This window comes from Pelecanus crispus, chromosome 1 (genome assembly GCF_030463565.1).
Source record: "Pelecanus crispus isolate bPelCri1 chromosome 1, bPelCri1.pri, whole genome shotgun sequence".
Taxonomy (NCBI): domain Eukaryota; kingdom Metazoa; phylum Chordata; class Aves; order Pelecaniformes; family Pelecanidae; genus Pelecanus; species Pelecanus crispus.
Window position 1 is genome coordinate 117,273,216 of NC_134643.1, and position 20,765 is coordinate 117,293,980.

General features: G+C 40.7%; 1 protein-coding gene across 1 annotated transcript in view; it reads left to right on the forward strand.

The window, feature by feature from the left end:
- NCAM2 (neural cell adhesion molecule 2) overlaps positions 1 to 20,765 on the forward strand; it is a 487,115-nt gene that overhangs the window by 139,471 nt on the left and 326,879 nt on the right. The window contains 2 exon segments of the mRNA XM_075712794.1: positions 14,792 to 14,890; positions 14,892 to 15,081. Of these exon segments, the coding sequence (XP_075568909.1) occupies positions 14,792 to 14,890; positions 14,892 to 15,081 (289 nt within the window).

Below are 20,765 nucleotides of genomic sequence, written 5' to 3' on the forward strand. Positions count from 1 at the left end.
GTCCTGTAATGGATAGACACAAAAGAGTATCTAAACGTGTCTTGTCTTTTCTTCCTTTCACTATTCTATCTACTTTTTCTCAAACCAACTTCAGTTCAGATTTTTACTGCCAAGAAGAAATTAAAGAAAATGTGATCTTCATGGAGTGCAGTTTCTCTTTCAGTCAGTAAACTCTTTGCTGCTTTTAATATTTCCATGCCTTTGGCAACCACCTGTTTTGTTTGTGTGTTAAAGCCTAAGACAATTCTAAGAAATAAACATTCTGCACACAGTTCAGGGAATTCAACAGATCATTCCTATAACTGATAATTGAAGAGTGCCCTTAAAACAGGGTGTGAAAATTATGTGTGATGGAAAACAATGTTGCACTGAATGACCAGGGTATGTTCCTGAAAATGACCCCAGCAGTCACAGGTCCACTTTTCTTATTCAGGTGTTTAAGACCAAACATTGTGCAGCAGTTTCTTTTTCTCTTTCTCACCCCCAGTAATCTGGTATTTGATTAAATTTATTGCTTTATTTTTTATTAATCTCTTGGATTAGAGGAATACAGTAGAGCAGCAGAGTTACTCACATGTGTACTGGTATGATTAGTTAACTTCAATTACAGGGCATGCTGCTCCTGACAAGCAGCCCAGATGCAAACAGAAGAATTTGGTTTTAATGGACTATTTTATGTTTTCTTCTTGTTTCTTTCATTTCAGAGAATAAAAACTGTCCTTGCAAACATAACCACAGTCTCTAGGCTGGAAGTTGAAGCAAAAAGAACCTCTTTTGTTCTTTGTTATAGTATTCCTCAGCAGAAAGGTAGTAAGGTACAAATTACAGTGCACCACACACATACAGAATTCTCCCAGACCTGTTCATTGCACAATTGTGTCTTTTTTTTTTTTTTTTTTTAATTCAAAACTTCATCTTCTCACTTGAAATTAATTAATATTCTGGGAACTCAGATAAGCACCCATTTGCACAAATCTCACTAAGTTAAAGGGCCATTTGCCGAGTCAGACACAAGCACTGAAATCACGTTGGGTTGCTATATTCTCATGAATGGTGGGTACGCTGCCCTTTTTGTTGCCTAAAACAAGATGGAGGGTTCCAGTCCTTTCATAGGCCAATCAGAAGTTTTTTGGCCAATGTGCGTGTTAGAAATTTCTTACATGTGTAAGGCCTCTAATTAATATTGTTAATTGAAATAAACTATTTTTATATCATTTTTATATCTATTTTAGTGAAACATCATTCTTCAGTCAATTTTTTGGTAAAGCTAATCCAATGTAGAACATTTGCTAATAGGTTAATTTCCCCCCCCCCCCCCTTAATTTGTCAGCTATAAAAACCTTTTATCTCCTTTAATGAATTAAAATCCACCCTGGCTATGATTTAGCTGCATTTTGAAAAAAAAAAATCGTACTCTTTTTGTATAGTTGAAAGACGTAATTTGCTGTAATGGTAGGTCTTCATATCATTGGAGAACTCATTCATAAAGGTATCAACAACTGATCATAAAAAAGTATCTATCTTTATGTGAGACACAAAGAAAATAATAGTTTTAGAACAACAGCAAGAATCAGAAACTTACAGATGAAGACAGAAATCAAGTTTAAGACTTAAAATTATAGGAAAAGAATAAATAGAAACAGAGTGATAATAATATACCATTACCTCAAATACGTCAAGTTTGATCCGGTTGAAAGTACTGTCAAAATAGCTTGATTTCTCAAGAATTCCTCTCTGTGGATATGACTGTGGATGGGAATGCACCGAGGTCCTGTGAGCCTCTTTTTTCTTTGCTGCTCAGGAGATACAGTGCCCAGTGTCCTTCTGGTACAGCATATGAATTCAGAAAAAGACTATAACAGATTATCTGACCTTACGATATTTGAAACTGGGGAGACCGATCTGTACTGTAGCCTTTCTTATGGCAGTCAAGGGGGCAGAAGGTTGCACTTCTTTGTCCAGAACTCTGGAGTGCTTGGCCATTCTGTTTTTCAGACTATTGCCCCCCCGATACCCTCTAAGTAATCAGCCTTACTTGACATAATGCTGTTTGGTTTACATCTGACTATTTTATCATTAAGCATACCTTTCATTTTTCATAGATGAATTTACAGGTGCAGATACTTTCAGACAAGAGAAAGTATATTGTCCTTGCATTGCTTAATATATACATTATGATGGAAGGCAGTGTAAATCATACCATGACACCATTTATATTTGGTAGAATAAGACATATGCAAATTCAGAATGAATAAAGAAAATACTTTCTTATACAACTTCATCAAATGCATCGCCATAAAGCTTTGCTAAAGATGAAAACCTAAAGAGATTTTTTAAATGAATGAATCTTTCATGTGAACAAGAATATCTGCAATTGTCAGCTATTGCTTTTGGAAAGTATTGGACTTACACCAGACTATCTACTGCTGGTTTGGAGTTTTTTTGAGCCATCCATTGAGCTGGCCACCAATGCATAAATAATAGAGAAATAAATGGACGAATTTTCTGTGGTAATTCCGATGTTCCTACCCCAGAGTGTTTTCAGATGTTTCTAAATTCACTGCTGTTTAAAAAAAAAAAATTAAAAAAGCAAGAAAAACTTCAAAAATGCTTTTCACCTAATGCAGAGCATGGTAGTTGTCACTGATTCTCTACTTAATAAACCACAACTCCATTAAACACCTATCTTGTATTTGCTACTCAGGAGAATAGCAGTCCCTCTGTAGCCTTCCTAAAGCCCTGAGTAATCTAATTTAATTTTGAAATTATCCCTTTTTAACTAGAAAAGGGAAGACTAAATGACCTCCAGAGGTCCTTTGCAACCTAATCAGTTTTTTGCTTCCATGATTTGCAATTGTATTCCAAGCAAATCAGGACTCCATTGTCCAAGCTAGAAATGATAAAAAATACACAAAGTGGAACTCTATATTCCAGGAATAAAACTTGTAAAAAGGCTGACAACAATTAGAATTAAATGCAAAATCCATTTCCTTTTTTAGCTCTTCAAGGGTACCTCCTTCCTACATGTGAACATACCTCAGCAAATACATGTGTTAGTCTTCAAGGGAAAGTGGATCTCTTTTCCCAGTTGAGGGTTTTCAAACAGAAAGATCATAAGTACTTATACTCAGTCATTTAAGAGTCATTTGCCTCTCAGCATATAACTAGTAGTACACACAGGAAAGTAAAATACTTGCTTTTCTTGAACTGTAGACTCTTAAGTGAAAATATTGCAGCTGTTCTCAACATATATAAAAACTTAATTTTCCAGAGGCCTTGACTCTCTATTTACTTCGATATTTTTGTGGAAATACTCTTTTTTCTAGATTAGTATTTTTTCTCTTTTTGAATGCTGTGTGTGCACAGATCATGGAATGGAGTGTTTAGGAAATTCTATCATTTTAGTATTTAAAGTGGTATAGCTATAAAAATATAGATATACAACTTTGCAGTTAAACTGGTTAGAGAAATTATTTTCAACACTAAAGTAAAAAAAAAAGTATCTGCTTAGCTTTCCACCCCCTCCCCCTTTTTTTTCTTTTTTTTTTTTTAATGAGAAAATGTGTAGATGAGAAGAAAATAAGTACGTTACCAATACCTAGACAAAAAAGGGTACATTGTTTTACATAGGAGTCTCAGTAATACATTATTGTAAACCTTCTGGGTCTTAATGCCAAAGCAAAAGCAAAATCTCCAACATTTTCCCTCTCTTTTCCTTCAAAAGGCACCTAAGGATTGAGGAGCCCTCAGAGAACGACTGCTCTGTAGACTTTCATGGAAAGGGTTATCTACGAAAAGACACTCTCTCAGCTCTGCAAATCTTATTGACTGTGAATAGAAAAAAAGTCTGAAATCACATTGGACACCACAGGAGGTTTTTCTTGATCACAGAATGAAAAATCCAGACCCTTATTTCCAAATCACATTTAGACTGCAATTAGAACACCAAAATAATTCCATCAAGCTGACTCCCAAGTAGAAATGCTGCAAGCAAGGGCAATAAAATAATGAGGAAAGGTTCAGTGCCATTGTACAATATATTACTGGCTGTCAGGTTTGTGATTTTTGAGACAGTTTAAATAAATGACACGTGAGAAATAGAAAGTTTGGCTTCAAGTCGTATGTACTGTTAATGAGATTTTGGCAAATATAGTTGCAATATTTATGAAAATATCTTGGCAAATGTTAATATTGTGGCCAATTAAGATTTCTAGAATTATTTTTATGTGTTCTTATACTACAGATCTACCCCAACATGTGAACTAGAGCTGTACTGTGCATCACCATGCCATCTTCTGTACATGTCAGTTCAGTGAGCTGCCTGTCTGTTCTTGTTATGGAGAGTAAGCACATACTTCTCACATCCTCAGGCCATCAGAAAGTTTTTTAAAAGTGCATGCTCCAGTTCAATAGCCATATTAGTACTGTGGATGATAACTTGGGGCAGAAAAATATTTTGAGTACGCAGCTAATGTGAAAGTCTGGCCAAAACCTGGCCTGCAGAAGTATAAAAATAAAGACCAAACATGGACTGCAATCACAAATAGCAGGCAAATTATATTTTTATGGGTATCAAAGGATGCTAAGGCAACAAAATTATAATAGAGACTATTAAAGGAAAATACCATGAGAACAATTAACAACTCATCTAAAGAGCTTTAAAAAAAAAAAAGAGAGAAAATGGAATAATAATGAACAGAAATAATGAAAATGGACTGAGATATTAATATCAATGGTTAAAACTGAATGTATCTATTAGCCCTTATCAAAGAATCACCCTGAGAAGAGTTTTATTGTGCAATAGCATATATAACACAGGATAAGGCTGATTGCCCTACCCCTAAAAATGGGCTGAACCATTAATTTGGTTAGAGTTGTCTCATGAGAGCAAACCAAAAGTATTGGATAGTGTTTCTGATATCTCATAATTTTCCATAATTGCAAAATTTTTTTACTACTGGAGCTACAGACAGCCTGAGCTGTTAAGGGTAGCTTTTTTTTAAGTGACATTCCTAACACATAGTATGATGGGCCTGAATCAAAGAGTCATTCCTGCTTCTTTACTAGTTCTTTTTTTTTTTAATAATTGCCAGTTTTTCTGGAGCTTATTAATAATTACTATTATTTAAATTCATCACACATGTAAAATACCACTCGAGTTCATAGTGATCATTATTTATGACTGCTTGGAATTTCACAACAAAGATGCTATTAAGAATTAAAAAGGGAAGAAATACTTGCATGTTTCTTGTGCTTAAACATTTTCAAGTGGAGATTTAGTTTGCAATTAAGGTAAATGAAAAACCATGAACACCTCTCAACAACCTCTATGGCTGCTATCTGTGGCATCATTGAAGTCACTCAATAGAAGGAAGGGTTCCCGAGGCAACCAGGATGCTAAGAGAAAGGAATTCTCTTGTAGCTTGGGAATCATATGACAGTCAGAGAATCACAAAAGGGCTGAGGAAGGAAGGCACCTTTTGAGATCCTCTAGTCCAGCACCCCTGATCAAGCAGAGTCAGCCAAAGCAGGTTGACCAGGACTGTGTCCAGTCAGACTTTGTCCAGTCACCTTTATCTCCAAGGATAGAGACTCAACAATCTCTCTAGGAAACCATCCTCAAAGTAAGAGATTTATCTTGATTTTAAATGGTGTTTCCTCTATTTCAGTTCACGCCGAATGTCTCTTGCCCCGTCACTGGGCACCACTGAGAAAAGTCTGGCTCCACCTTCTTTCCTGTCCTCCCTTATGTATTTCTATATACTGATAAAATCCCCCCAAACTTTCTCTGTTCCAGGCTGAATACGCCCAGCTCTCTCAGACCCCCCTCATATATCAGACGCTCCAAGCCCTTAATCATCCTCGTGACCCTGCGCTGGACTTGCTCCAGTACACCTCTGTCTCTCTTGTACTGGGGAGCCCAGCACTGGACCCAGCACTCCAAATGTGTCTCACCAGGGCTGAGCAGAGGGAAGGATCACCTTCCCTGATCTGCTGGAAACACCCCGTATAATGTAGCCCAGGAGGTTGCTGATCGTCTTTGCTGTGAGGGCTCATTGCTGGCTCCTGGTCAGCGTGGTGTCCACCAGGACTCCCAGGGCCTTCTGTGCCAAGTTGTCTTCTTCACCTCTACTGTAACTTTCTAATTCCTTTCTTCTGCAAAGGAAATTTTGATAAAAACTTTGCGTATGATCCTTTATGAACTTTTCCACTAACACGGATAGTCCCAAGTCAAAAAATAATTTTTACTTCAGTAAATACCCTGGGTCCAAAGCAGACAATGCCATGGAGGTACTCCTCTTTATTTCCATACCCCTTCAATGGGTTTTGATTCCTTATATTTCTTCAAGTAGAGGGAACAATCCTGTCCTAAAACAGTTTTTAATTCTTTCTATAGGCTTTAGTTATGTTCTGCTGAGTTGCTAAATTAAAAATCCAGAAAATCCTCAAGAAAAATATTTAAAAAAATAATTTTTATTAATCCCTTACATAATATTTTTCCCTTTCTAACTCTCCTTCTGACAAATATTGATCCTTCCCAACCCTCCGCCCTTTCTTTTTCCTATGAAGAACAAGTCAGCACAGCAATATGTACAGTACACTGATTTCTTGTTTGTCAAAATGTAACTGATGATTTCATCAGCGTTATTGGCACAGTTATGGCAAAAAAAGATTTCTTAGCTTGTTTTCCCTGATGATCTTGCTTCTTCTGCACTAATGTAAGTATTCTGCAGCATCATGCCTTATCTGTGGCCACTGTGAAATTTTAAAATGTTCTTTTTATTTTCCAAGAATGTATCTAGAACTCAGAAGCTTCTACCTATGAAGTAGTAAGAGATGTTTCTTATAATTTTAAAAATATTGTCAAATGTTGCATCTAAATTACAGCAGAAATTGTCAGAAGGATGACCTGAGCTTAATTCTGAGCACCGATCTCATTTACTGTGCTTCCAGCTGTTCTGGGGCATAAATGGAATAGTCCAAGTTTAAAGAGACTGAATATATGTATAAATATCATGTGTACCTGAAAACAGGAACTGAAAAAACTGGAAACTAGATCTTTGTGGACCTCATTTTACAAGTAATTCAGTAGAAAGAGATCTGTATTCTTTCACAGGGCCAGTCAGGCTCTGACAAGGTTGAGATCTGCTCACATAAAACAGTCAGGAAAATTTAGGCCTTCATATATTTTAAAGTTCATTTCCCAGCTAGATTTTTCTCAAGTTTTCAGCTTGTTACACATAGAGCTAAGGAACATGTTTCCCTGTGTGATAAAATTCCCAAATACAACCCTTCCCAAACCAACATATTGAATTAATTATTCATGTAATTGTAAAAATGCATTCAAATTTTAAATCTGTTAAAGTTGGTGTAAAAATTCTCTTTCAAAATTTATTTTTCATTTCCTTTTATTTATTTGTAACAACATCTACACAGGAGAAATTTATCATAAAAAGGCATAAGCAAATGCATTGAAAAAACAACCGTTATTTTAGATACGTTTAATTTCAGTACAATTCTCACCAACATATCTATGTACCATTGGTTGTTTGCCTCCCTATTTTAAGTAATATATCTTTCCAAGTAAGTTTTTCCTTGCCTAGAGCATTTTTAGTGCCTTACAAGATTTACTGCTCCATAACTATTGTTCTTGCTATACCACACTCTGTTAATGTGGGTAAAAAAAAAAAACAACAACTTGAATGGATGAAAAAAACCCTCTGGAAAATTATGTATCTCCAAAGCAAAATCCTATTTTATATATCTATGTACTTTGGATAACATAGATTTACTTAACAATACAAGATTCCCCCCGCCCCCTTTTTAAGACAAATGTCATAAAGCCCTGACATTTGCCAACTCAAATGGTTACTTGTTAGAAAGCATTCATTATTTACATTGAAAATCTGAACAAGAAAGCAATGAAAAAAGAGTTGCCTGTTCTACTTAAGGATCTTGGAAATTTATTTAATTTTTTTTCCATAAAGACAATTTTAAAAAAAAAAATGGAAGATATGTGTGGTATTGCAATCTGTCTTTGAAGTGAGTTGAAAGGTGAGCAAGATAGTTGCTGTCAAAAACCCACTGTCTCTGGGTGTAAAAATAATTCACTATAAATCAGGAGTTCATTCTCATCTGCAGTACTGTGCTTAATTCCTTAGCTTACTAAGAGTTATAACAGACATTGATGGATAATGAAAAACATATTAGAAAGACAGGAAGAAAAGCAGGTGAGATAATGAATAAATTGAGATCACCCCATTTAGAAAAGATATAGGAGGATGCTTATTCTTATATACAGCATCTAGAGAAACCAGCCTGAGCACTGCTATCTTTCAAAACCCATCAAATTTAAAATTAATGAAAGAAAATGTGTAACCAACATGGCTAACGCTTGAAACTGCTTGCTGTATCAAGATGCTAGAAGATGTCAAGAGCTCAGAATATCTCAGTAAAGGAGCAGATGTCTCTTCATGAATAAGAACCTCTGAAGCTGTGGGTCTCAAATTAAATTATAAGATAAATGTTGGTATAAACTATGGGGTTTAGATCACATGCCTTTATAAGAGTCTGTAGTTAAAATCCACATTCTTTCGAATTTTCCATCATTGTTTAGTTGATAATCTCTTCCTAAATTCACAGCTGAACACTTTCATCATGACCTTTTCTCCATGTTGAGAACTGGAGATGTGGACACAGTTCTTTTATCACTTGGAGAAATCAATATACTCAAAATTATATGTGTTCCCTTCCTCCCATCTTATTAATGTATATAAACAAAGACTTATTTCTAAGTCCTCCATAAAGGTTTCACTGACTGTTGACATCCCTCGTATCAGCCATCATACCTCCTTGCTTACTAGTATCACATATAAATCAACAGTTACCCAGTTCCAATGAAAACTGGGACAGTGATGTGGATCGGGGTAGTCAGATGGCTCCAAATCCCAGATACGCTATTTAATCTGGGCAGAGCTTAAAATGTGCAGCACATTTAGCATCATGATAGAGAACTGTAACCCAAAGGTATCCATAAACTTTCTAATTTTCACTTTATGTCTAATTTTACGTTCTATAGATAACTTTTCTTTCTTGGTCTGGGGTTTTGTATGGTTTTAGTCTTTGCTGTTAATGAAAGTATGGATAGCTGAATAAGTGTGATTTACATTTTGTTCTGAATATCTCTGAAATTCATCATGATTCAAAGCACTTCAGGGACAAGTTTCACAGCCACAGAAGAGCACACACACAACCACTTTTCTGTTTTGCACACACAACCACTTTAAAAACAACTGCTCTTCAAATTCTCACCATGCAGCAACCATTCTTTGCTATTCCACATGCTGAAATATCTTCTACACATCTTGGCTAAGGCCAGCCAATCTTGTTGTCTTTTCTTCAGTGCTGCAGTAACAAAATATTCTTGAAGGTCCCTTCAATTAACTCAACTGATAATGCACTAAACCAGATAGTAATACTTGCATGATCTGGTAATACAGTTCATAGAGGAATATTTTTTATCTAAGAGATGGTAACAAATGGCTGGTGGGACTCCAGTAACCAAAAGCAGGTGTTTATACCTGTCAGGCATGAAGGTGACAGTTCCAATGAGCTAAGGAAATGTAGTAATTTATGAAACATTGCTTGGTAGCATCCACAATATTCCCAGATTAAAAAAAAAAAAAAAAAAAAGGAATCTTTGCTCTGGAAATTTTACAAAATAAAACACTGCTAACTCATAGGAAAGAAGGGTGCTAACATGAAAAAAAAGTGTGTGAGGGTGTTCATAAGCAACCCATAAAAGAGGTAAAGTACACAACTGCCATGTTGCTGAAAACGCAGGCAGTTATATTTGAGCCTGTTGGAGCACCTTAGCATTGGCAGTTTCATTCTCAGGTAAAATAAATAATGTGTCCGTAATCCTGCCCAAATATCTGAAGCTGATAGTGACAGGACAGTAACTGTTGTGAGTTCATGTCTTTCGAGTGACTGATCTAAGGAATAGAGTCACATGCCTAGAAATGCGGTAACCTGGAAGATATGAAGATCAGTCTCTAGGGTTCAGACAAGTTACCTTGTCTCATCTCTCAAATGCTACTTTTGCTGCACTAGACATAGAAGCGTATAATGCTTCCTTCAGACATATAAATTCAGCTTATCGATTTCTTTTGTCAGCACAATGTTTTATATTGTAATCAAATTAGCACACTGTACTTCAAGCAACCTTGCTATCTTCAAAAATTAAGCAGTCATCTTTACCTGGACAAAATTATTCTACACATGCCCTTGTCATTATTCAGTTCCAGAAATGATACAGGAAATTATCCTCCCTATACAAAATCCATGAGCCTCTTCTTAGTATTGGAATAATTTCAAGATCATTTTAAGTTTCTCTAACAGGAAGGAGAGTTCTTTATTTAAAAGTGACTTGAAACAGAGTGGAAACAATGTTTTTGATTCTTTCTCGTAAAATGTTAATCCAAAATGATAGTGATTTTAGATCTTTATGAAAGTCTCCATAAGATGTTAAGAGCTGGAAACATAATAGTGGTGCAAACATTTATGAAACTGTCTTTTGATTATTGTGCATCATTTCCTCACGACAATAATGCTGTTGTTCACTGTTGTATAATTTATCTTAGTGCCACTTTAATTGTGTTTTCAGTGTTCATAGGAAAGCATCCTATTTGGGATAATTACTCACTTTGGAGATGATCAGCAATTTGGTTCATGAGCACCTCTGAAAATTACCCTGTCTGCAGAAGGCACTTTCCTGCAAGTGCAAGATACGGGGTTTGCAAGAAGGCGTATTTTCTCTTTCCTCTTTTCCCTTTCTCTGTCATTTGCTGTCCCCAAAACATTTGGTAATTGCCCTAGGACATGCGGATTCCCTTACAACTCTTCACCAGCTATGTCTAGACATACGATCTCTCTATGCTTTTTCTATAACGGTGCCATTATCATAAGCTCCCCTAAAATTCTCAGCTAATTTTGAGGTGCTTCCTTAACATTTCAGTTTATGTAAGACAAGTAAGCAAATCCAGCTGGATCTCTTGGCAACTTGAGTGTCCACAGGGAAACATGTATTTCAGTATAAATATCCATTATGAAATCATCACCAAGATTTGAGTTTCTGTATTTAATTACATTTGCATTGAACATGCAATCATCAATCAATTTAAAAATAAAGTAATCCTTGCAAAAACAGCATGGAGATGTTTCTTGACAAGCAAGTTCAGTCACAGCAAGTTTACAGATCCTCAGTTCTTGTAAACTGACTTAAGCATAGTGATGATAGCTTAAAATGATTCTGTTGCCAGAGCCTAATTTTGCCACTTTTATTCATACCAGCTAACAGGCTCCTGTATATACAATCCCACTGAGCGAAAACAAGTAAGTAACGTGGGGGAAAATTAATTCTTGCTGTCTTTTTGCTAACTTCACATGTAGTAAAACTTTTTAGGAGAAAAGCTGCATATGTCAGCACAGTTGTGAAAGCTGGAGGCCATTGTGTGACAGATAAAAGGGAACTTACAGACAGTTACACTTAGATCCTGCGTATGTTATTCCGAAAGATTAAGGTATTAATCAAACATGTATGTAATATTAGCTAATATTTCCCCTTCTTCTCCCCTAAGATTTTTCTGGCAAGTCTTTTCAGTCACTGGAGTTGTATTTTAGTTGCTTTGAAAACCTATCAAAGGTGATTTCCCCACCTTCAGAACAGCTGCCCCAACAGAATGATTACTATACTTCTTGGTGTTGCACCTCTTGGCTGTTCACATGGGATAATGCTCACTGTAGGTTATTTCTGGTCTTATTTTTAAAACGTATGTAGCATGGAAATGTGTTTGTTTTCTGCCAGCATGTTTGTTAGTCATGTGATATTACACAGAAACCGTGTTTTCTAATTCCCCAGTCTAACTACAGCCATTAAACTCCATGTCAGGCTTCCCCAGTAAACAGCACACTCTTTAAAGACAAATGCCATTAGCCAAAGAATGGCAAATACTACAGGTGTATTGTTATTGATACCCATTACTGCTTTACAGCACTTTGAAATGCTCATCTTTTGTTTCATTTAATGTATGGTCACAAACACCGGGAGTCATATAGATACGGATGGCAGAAAAGCTGAGCACTTTTTCCACGTCTTTCTAATCTCTGCGCGACCTCAGTGTGATATGCTGTTGTGGTTCACTGTGATACACTTTTTTACAGATAAAAAAAAATGAGCTGTTCTATAAGCAGCAGAAACAATGAAGCCCTGCATACTTAGGTACTTTGTCCCCTCCTCTCCTCTCCATTCCTCCACTGCATGGTCTCAGGATCTGTACATACATACATTTTAGGTGCTATATGTGACAGTGCTAGGAGCTACATGTCTACTGATGGACGAACCAGCTGCTGCCTCTTCCTTCAGTGAGGTCTCTCTCTTTTAGAGTAGTACTACAAGAATGTGATTATCTTTGAGATTTATATCCGTCTTTTGTTGTTGTTACTCCATTGCTTCCGAGAGGCAAAGAGCATGTTTCCCTTTTCCTTGAGAAGCTGCACTAAAACGAGATTTCTCCAAATCCTGTAGCAAAATGGTCTGGTCAGTCTACATGGTGGGCTTTGTTCACTGCTGCAGACAAGCAGTTAAGCAGACTTCTCAGGACAAGGAATCCTGTTTGGAAGCAAAGCATCCTCATCCCATTTCAAAGGTGCAAGAACTGGCCACTCAGAGCTGACACTGGTGAAATTCTCATTGTATTTATGATTTAAAATAAGCAAACGTGGGATAGTAGCATTCTTTCTATTCTGTTTCATTCTGGTGGGGCAAGAGACTTCCTGCTTGCTTCCATATTGTGTCTTGGTGGGGCGTCTGCTGTACGTGGATCTCAGTCCTTGCTTCTACACATCTGTGCAGATCAAGGTGTTTCTGTACTACTTTTGGCCTGTAACTATAATAGATGTTAAGGTATGCGTACAAGTTATTTGGTTTTATTTATTAAAACTGCTTTAATTTTCTCTATTTTTTCCACTTTTGCTGGGTGGTAATTCTCCAAACATGTTAAAACCAAAGATAAATTTGACAAATTGGGCATTTTATCCACTTCATAGTAAGGGTTTCTTGCTTTTTGCCCAGTAACATTTATATTTCCTTTTCTTTTAAGGTTTTTATCCAATATTTGTTTTCATCATCTTCCCATATTAATCTACTAATGATGTCTATTTCTGTAGTTGGGTACTGGGGCTGGCGGAACCTTCTTACCTTGGAAAACTTCTTCACCAGAATACTTCCTTTTGTTGAGCTTTCCTGAACCTGCTCTAAAGGCCCAAGCCAAAAGTTTCTGCAAATTAGGCATCTCTCCCAACATTTGGGAGCAGAATGGCTCCTAAATATAAATCCAGTTCTCACCTAAAAGGCTTTGCTGAAGCTGCCCTATTTTGGATTTCCAAAACTGTATGAGGAATTACAGTTCCATTCCCACTTAAATATACATGAAAATGAACCTGTTCTTTTTATACTGGGTTACAATAATTTTTAGTTTCAAGAGCAGGGCCACATGGTGCGTAGCTGAGCAATAAGGTTCTGATTTGTGTGGCGCAGATTAACCAACCAACAGCACACAGCTCTTGCCTCCCCTCTACCAGCATTTTCTGCATGTGTTCCCAAGTGTCCGAAAACATCATCTTCTGAGGAAAGACTTGCAGTTTTATCACCTATCTTGTTGATACCTTCAAGATCTGACTACACAATTTCTTCCTTCTCTATTTCATAATTTTGTAAGACTACCGTGCAGCAAGAGTCAAGCTGAAGGTACTGGTCATGTCATTTGGTATTAAGTTTTCTGCAAGGGGACTTCTTTGTCTCCCTCCTCCTCCCCAAGACCCAAATCCTCTTGAAAAGGGCAAAAAAAGGGTTGGCAGAATTATTAGGCATGTGTTAATTTGGATTAATCTTTTATTAACTACTATCACTGCTGCTTCACATTAATTTAAATCCACTTCTATGTCCTTCCATGTTATCATACAGGTGGCAAGGTGACAAATTTGTAGAAGCTGCTTTAGAGACCATAGCTTAGTTAACACCAAAAAAAAAAAAAAAAAAAAAAAATTACCTCTTCAAAGCCAAGCTGGACAAGAATCCACCTCCTCTTCTTTTTACTTTAGGGCAGTTTTTTTTTTCCTTACAAAGCAAGATCCTCAGCGAGACAGCACTGAGGCATCAAAACGGGGAAGCAATTCACTTTTTATGGGTTTTATTTCACGCAGCCGTAAACAGCAGGGGTATTTTCCCCCGCCGTACGAAGCACGGAAGCCAACAGAAGCGACCTCCCAGACCGGCCCGCCAAGAGGCGGGCGCCCAGCCCCAGCAGCCGCAGCCGCAGCCGCAGCCGCCGGGCAGGCGAGGCTGGCAGCGGCCCCGGGCCCCGCTCCCCGCCGACGCTGCGCCCGCTGCCGCGGGGGGCCCGCGGGGCCCGCACCGCCCCCGCACCGCCGCGCTCCCGCCCACAGGCGCCGCCAGGAGCCAGGGCACTGCCGGGGGGACGGCGGGGGCCGGGGGCGACGCCAGCCCCCTCCGGGCGCCCCCCCCCCCGCCGCTGCCGGCCGTCCCTGCCCAGGCGGCTGGGGCTTGCCGGTAGGCTTCTCCGCCGAGCGGCCGCCTCCCCTCAGGCGCCGGCGGGGGGGGAGCGGGCTCCCAGGGGCCGCGGCGGCGGGGGAGCCGCCTCAGCCCCGCGGGGCGGCCGCCGGCGGGCGGGGAGGGTGACAGCGAAGCGTCGAGCCGTCGGCCGCCTCTCAGGGCGGCGGAAGGATCCGGCGGCGCTCGTCAGCGGCGCGGCCGTGCGTGCGAGCGCGGAGGGATCGGCGCGGCCCGCCGTGTGCCCGCCTCCTGCGCGGCGGCCGCTGCCTGCCGATATAGTGCGGCGCGGGGCGGCGCGGGCAGGCACTTGGCGAGCGGCGCCGCGCGGTGCGGGGCTGCGGCGGGGTTCGCCGGGGCTGAGCACCTCCAGCTTGGGACTGCCCGCCAGCTCCTGAACATGAGCCTCCTGCCTCTCTACCTGCTCGGATTGCTCCTCAGTAGCGGGCAAGGTAGGAGCGGGGCTGCCTTTTTTTTTTTTTTTCTTTTCTTCTTTCCCCCTCAAATTTTTATTCTTACCTGTACTGTCTGCTTGCTGAGATTAACGTATAACCGGGAAAGAAACGGAGAATAAAATAAAGCAACGTGCTACCCTGGAACCAAATTAAAAGGACCTAAAACTTGCTTCATCGCCCCCCCTCCCCCTTTTTTTTTTTTTTAATTTTTAAGTCTTCAAGGTGGGGAGAGGAATCATTTATGAGGGAAAAAAAAAAGCTGGAAGGTGCTAAGCGCAGTTAGCTCCTTTGCGCGGGGTTTCGCCTTTTTTTTTTTTTTTTTTTTTTGGTCGATCAATGCGGGAGGGAGATCAAGCGATTAAATATCTGTGTATGTACCTGTCAGGGACCGCGTTTGTAAAATGACGCGTCTGCTTGAGGGGAGGGCAAGGTGGGCTTCATTTTTAGGACCGGAGAGAAGTGCTGTGGGTAGAGCCAGGGAGAGCCCTGACCCCAGGTCCGCCTGCGCGGGTTTCTCCTCTTCCCGAGAGCGTTCCGCCGGCTCTGCGGGGACACCGAGCCCCCCGGCTGGGGGGCGGCGGCGGCGGGGCGGGGGGGTGCGCGGATGCGGGGAGTTTTTGCCATGAAATAACGCCGCGGAGGCAGGTGTGCGCGGCGACGGGGCGAGCGGGGCTTGGAGCCTCTGGGCTGGCGTTCGCCTTTTTTTTTTCCGTGCGTCTCTGCATATGCCTACAGCGCTTCGTAAAACACGGGCTTGGGGGCTGTGGTGTGGCTGGGGGGGGGGGGGGGGGGGGGCGGTGTTGGGGCTTTTTTTGTTTTTTCCCTCGGGTTGAAATATTTATTTATTTATTTTGGATGTCACCTGTGCGACTGCTTGAGGGTTTGTGCCACCGGAGGAGGCGGCGCGGGGAAGGGCCGCCGGGAGCCCTGTTGGTGCGCGGTGCGGGGCGGCGCGGTGCCCCTCGGTGCGGGGGGGGGGGGGGGGGGGGGGTAATGGCGGTGCCCCGCAGCCGCTCGCCCAAGTTTCGCGCCGCTCGCTCGGGGCCGCGCCGGGCCGGGCCCGCTGTACCTCCTGCGGGACGCCCGCTGCGAAGACGCCTGCGAGCGCTGGCCGGCCTGCGCCGGAGGGGGTGGGCGGGCGCCCGAAGCCCACCTGGGTGTCTGCGGAGCGCGGGGAGCGGCGGGGAGCGGCCCTCGGCCCCCGGTGCCGCCGCCTTGCAGCAGGGGGCGCCAGAGCTCCACGGCGGCGGCCGCCGGCGGCGGTGCTCGGGCGCTGCCCCGCGCCGGGACGGGGGCGGCTTCGCCCCCCTCCCCCCCCCCCGTCGCCCCCCTCCCCCCCCCCCGTCGCCCCTCTCCGCCCCCGCTGCGGGCACGGCGGGAGCGGGCCGGCGGGCGGGGAGGCGCAGGCAGCCGCGCTGCGCAGCGCCGGGGCTGTGCGTCTCGCCCAGAGGCTACGCGGTGCCTTGTGAGGGGGCAGTGAGATCTGTTGCTCTGGAGAAAAGGGCGGGGGGGGGGGGGGGCATTATGCCTTGAGGTATTAAGGCTGCAGCTCCGCAGGTCTCCCTCGATGCATTTATCGCTAAACCTCATACCGTACAGACGTTTTGTCGCGGTGATAAGTAGCAAAGAGCCGCCAGATGCTCGCAATTTACATCGAAACGCTTCTGTGCTCTTGCCACCTCGGGACGAGCTCTGGAGGCCTCCCCGTGAAGCCGCCGTTCCGAAGCAGTCCGGAGGCTGTTCAGTGTCGCCGGCACCGGGGGGGCGGCGGGGAGGAGGAGGAGGAGGAGGAGGAGAACACGAAAGCTTCCCTCGGGCTTTGCGTTGATCCACCGGGGTGTAACCTGTACGGAGACGTGGTCCCTCTAACCCAGGAATGGTAGAAAGCTAGTTTGTGAAGTGGGATGACTGCAGCGTAGGAGGATTACACAATTTTTGCTATCTTACTATCACAAATGGCAGGAGATAAATAATGGAGTGAAATTCTAGATGCTGTTAAGCTGAGTTTTAAAAATTATAGGGGGATAGATGGGAGGGCGAAATAGAAGAGGAGGAGGAAAGCTGAATAAATCTAATATTGATAGTAAGTTGTTATTAGTCTCAATTTAAAAAAAAACCAGCTTGGTGTTCTGGTTTTTTGGTTTTTTTTTGTTGGTTTTTTTTTTTAATAAAGGGAGTTAATTTTATTGTGGGGGGGCGAGTAAGATTTTGAACTGGCTGTAGAAACAGCAGGCACATGCAGCATCAATCCACAGCAGGGTATAGGATATGGGAGTGGGAAAATATCTGCATATTGAAAATATTCCTATTTAGGTTGCTAGGGAAGAAGAAAATTCTACAGCGGGTTCTTTTTTTTTTATTTTAATGAACATCGTCATGGTAAGGGATTTATTGTGCATTTCTTAATTTTTGGCACCTCCTTGAAGTAATCTTGAGAATTTCTTGAGGTGATTCAAATCATTTGAGAGGCTATTCCAAAAGCTCTTGGGATTTATCTTCTTTTGGGGATACAGTGGCAGGGAACACTTACATCATCAGCTGAAGGTTGTGGTGTTTGTGAGGGTTTGTCTTTAAGAAAACCAGTGTTATCTGAGTATTAAATAATGACTGTGACTTTTTTGATGTTAAAGTAGAGATAGAGAGGAGTGTGGATGGCTAAGAAAAAGCCAGTGACTGGATTTGGATCATTTGCCTTGAATCATTTGCCTTTGGGACATGGTTTAGTGGGCATGGTGGTGTTGGGTTGATGGTTGGACTGATGATCTTGGAGATCCTTTCCAACCTTAATGATTCCTAGTTTTTATTTTCATTAAAAAATAATCCAGCCACCAAGCCAGGAAACATGAAATTATTACTCTCCCCTTAATTGGTTTAGTGGTGGACTTGGTAGTGTTAGGTTAATGGTTGGACTGGATGATCTTAAAGGTCTTTTCCAACCTAAACTATTCTATGATTCTATGAAATATTGAAAGTTGTGGGTTGAGGATTTATATTTCTAAGAATATAGCTGCGGTACATTTTATGAAGAATGACTGAAGCTTTTTATTTGGGAAGTGCTTGTGTTTAAGACTGGGGAGAGGGAGCTGTGATGTGTTTGTTCTAGTTCAGAAAATTAGAGCAGTTTGAAAACAAATAGCAGACAGCAACCCCCTCCCCCAGCCCCTTAACTTAAGAGCTTATGAATGTCATAATTATCTACCAGGGCCAAATATTCCCTCTTCTAATTTCATCACAAGGGAGGAGTTTAACTGGCAATGTTATTACTCTAAAACAAAAGGATTTTTTTCTTAACCTTTCAAAGCTGTCCAGACAATTCATCCAGAGTGAAAGGCCGAAATTTAATTAGTTTGCCTTTAACAAAAACCAAACCAAAACACACACCCCAAACCAACAAAATAGCCTGCTCCACTCTGTAAAACTGCTTTCTCACATATGCAGTGATACAACGCTCAAAAGAGGAGGCTTCATTAGTTTTTACCAGTGTCTGGGGACACAGGCTTAACGTGGATGAAATGGACATCTTCCCAGATTGCAAAATCCTATTTCTTTTATCACTACGCATAATACACATTACTTTAGGTTAGCACATTTTTGTTAAGTTGCAAATGTTAAGTAGAAAATGTTTTGTTTCTAGAATTTAATTTATTTTGTGCTCATCCAGGAGAATCATAGGAATGAGTACTTGTTCAGTCATTGTGCTTTAAGTTTCTTCTTTTCACTGCTTTGATACTGAGTTTGTTTTTGTTTTTCCTGACGAGTTGCTCTTTACAAGTGCTTATAAGGGACTGCTTGTTAATAAGGAACATCCCCCAAAAGAGACGCCAGCATGTGCGTCTTGTTTACCACAGTGCAGTCACTTTCTAGAATCCTGCTTCTTTCTGCTTTTTGTGTAGGGAATCCCTGAAATCTGGAATTTTTGAAATCAATGAGTTTGCTGGATTAAGTGGTACTAATATTTTACTCCAATTGTATACTGAAGTCTGAAATGCATCCGGAGGCTTCAGCTAACCATTGTTTTCTGCTACCAGTTGATTTATACAACTGCATGAAGATTAAAATACATCTACCTTCCCTTCTCCTTTTCACCCTTCAAAAAAAAATTTAATTCAGACAAAAAGTAATGTTTGATTTGCTGTTTTAGCCTATGTAAATCCTCTTCGAGTGAAGATGAGAATCGAAATACCTGCGTGAAAATAAACTTTGACTGATGAGGTGTTCTAGAAGATTGACTTAAGAATGGATGGTTGAGAAATATGTAGAGTTTTGTTTCATGTACACATATACAAAATGGAGTTAAAGGTATTTTTATCGTTTGTGGTGGCTCTGAATCATGAAATGTATGAAAGATAAAGTGATAGAGATAAAGCTTTAAAGTCTTTTCTAGGAGGTTGAATAGCATCACTTAGTCTTTCTCACAGTGCGGTTCATGTATTTACTTAGGTAACTAATTATTTTTATCTAGAGGACTATTATTGGAGTGTTATGACCAATTTATGTATGATTTGCCTTTCATGGCCGCCTTTTTCAACAAGTATAAACATAAACAGGGAGAGTCATTTATGTGGCTACAGCTATTTTTGGTGACAGCTTATGATATTAAAATCTTTTTGTACTGGAAAAGAAATCTATTTAAAAGTTCCTTAAAAATTACGTGGAAAGGAAGCACAGAATACAAGTGCATGCAGAAGTCTGCTTTTAGAAAACCTTGTTTAACAAGACCCCTAAGTCTTTGAATAACCTGCATTTGAGTAGCTCCATGGAAGCACTGTTGGTTGCACTAATCCAGAGGCTGTCATGCTGAGCAGGAGTCAGTTGACTTCAGTGGGTTTCAGAGCTCTGGAGTACGTGAAAGTGTCTCTTGAAATGGCAGGAGGTAAACAGCTTTCATTTTTTAAATAGCACGAGATAGGGCAATACTATCCATTTATGCTGCTCTTACAATTTAGGAAGTTCTGATTAACAGAAAATTTCTCTCTTTGCATCTGTGCATCAAAACCTAGATCCATTAGTGACATGACACGGGAGTAGTGGCTTGAACTACAAATATAAAGTAAGATCTACTGCAGAATGAGATATTTATAACGTAGTTATTAAATATGAAGATGACTATGAGCATTGTGGCCAAACTGTACTGATTCTAGTCACAGGAGAATTTCCATTGACTTAAGTTTGAGTTTGCGTGAGAAACAAACAGGACCAGTTCTTTAAAAGCAATTATTTTGCTGTCTCAAGTAAGTTAATTTGGGAAGGAGGTAGACAGTGAAGTGTATCAACTAATAATTCATTACATGGTTTCTGCCTATTTAAGAACACTCTTACCACTTAAAAAACCAAAATCAAACACCTTCTGAAATGTTTTCCCTGTTTTCTGCTCCTTTTAGAAAAGAAAAAAGCAGTTGTTTGATTTCATCTGTTCTTTAATATAATACACAAGGAGCATTGCAAATAGGATGAAGAGATGAAGTCTTTTAAAAACATGTTTGAACAAATAATTTTGGTAAACCTGGAGATCTACTAACCAAGGCTGTCATTTGTCACCAGTTTCCATGATCCAACTATAATCTTACCTAAAATAGCAGTTTGTGGATGGACAACATCCAGATAAACTTGGGAAACAACATTAAGTACTATGGGGGTTTAGTCAGCTTCTTCACTGGTCCTGCCTATCATTACTGAAATAA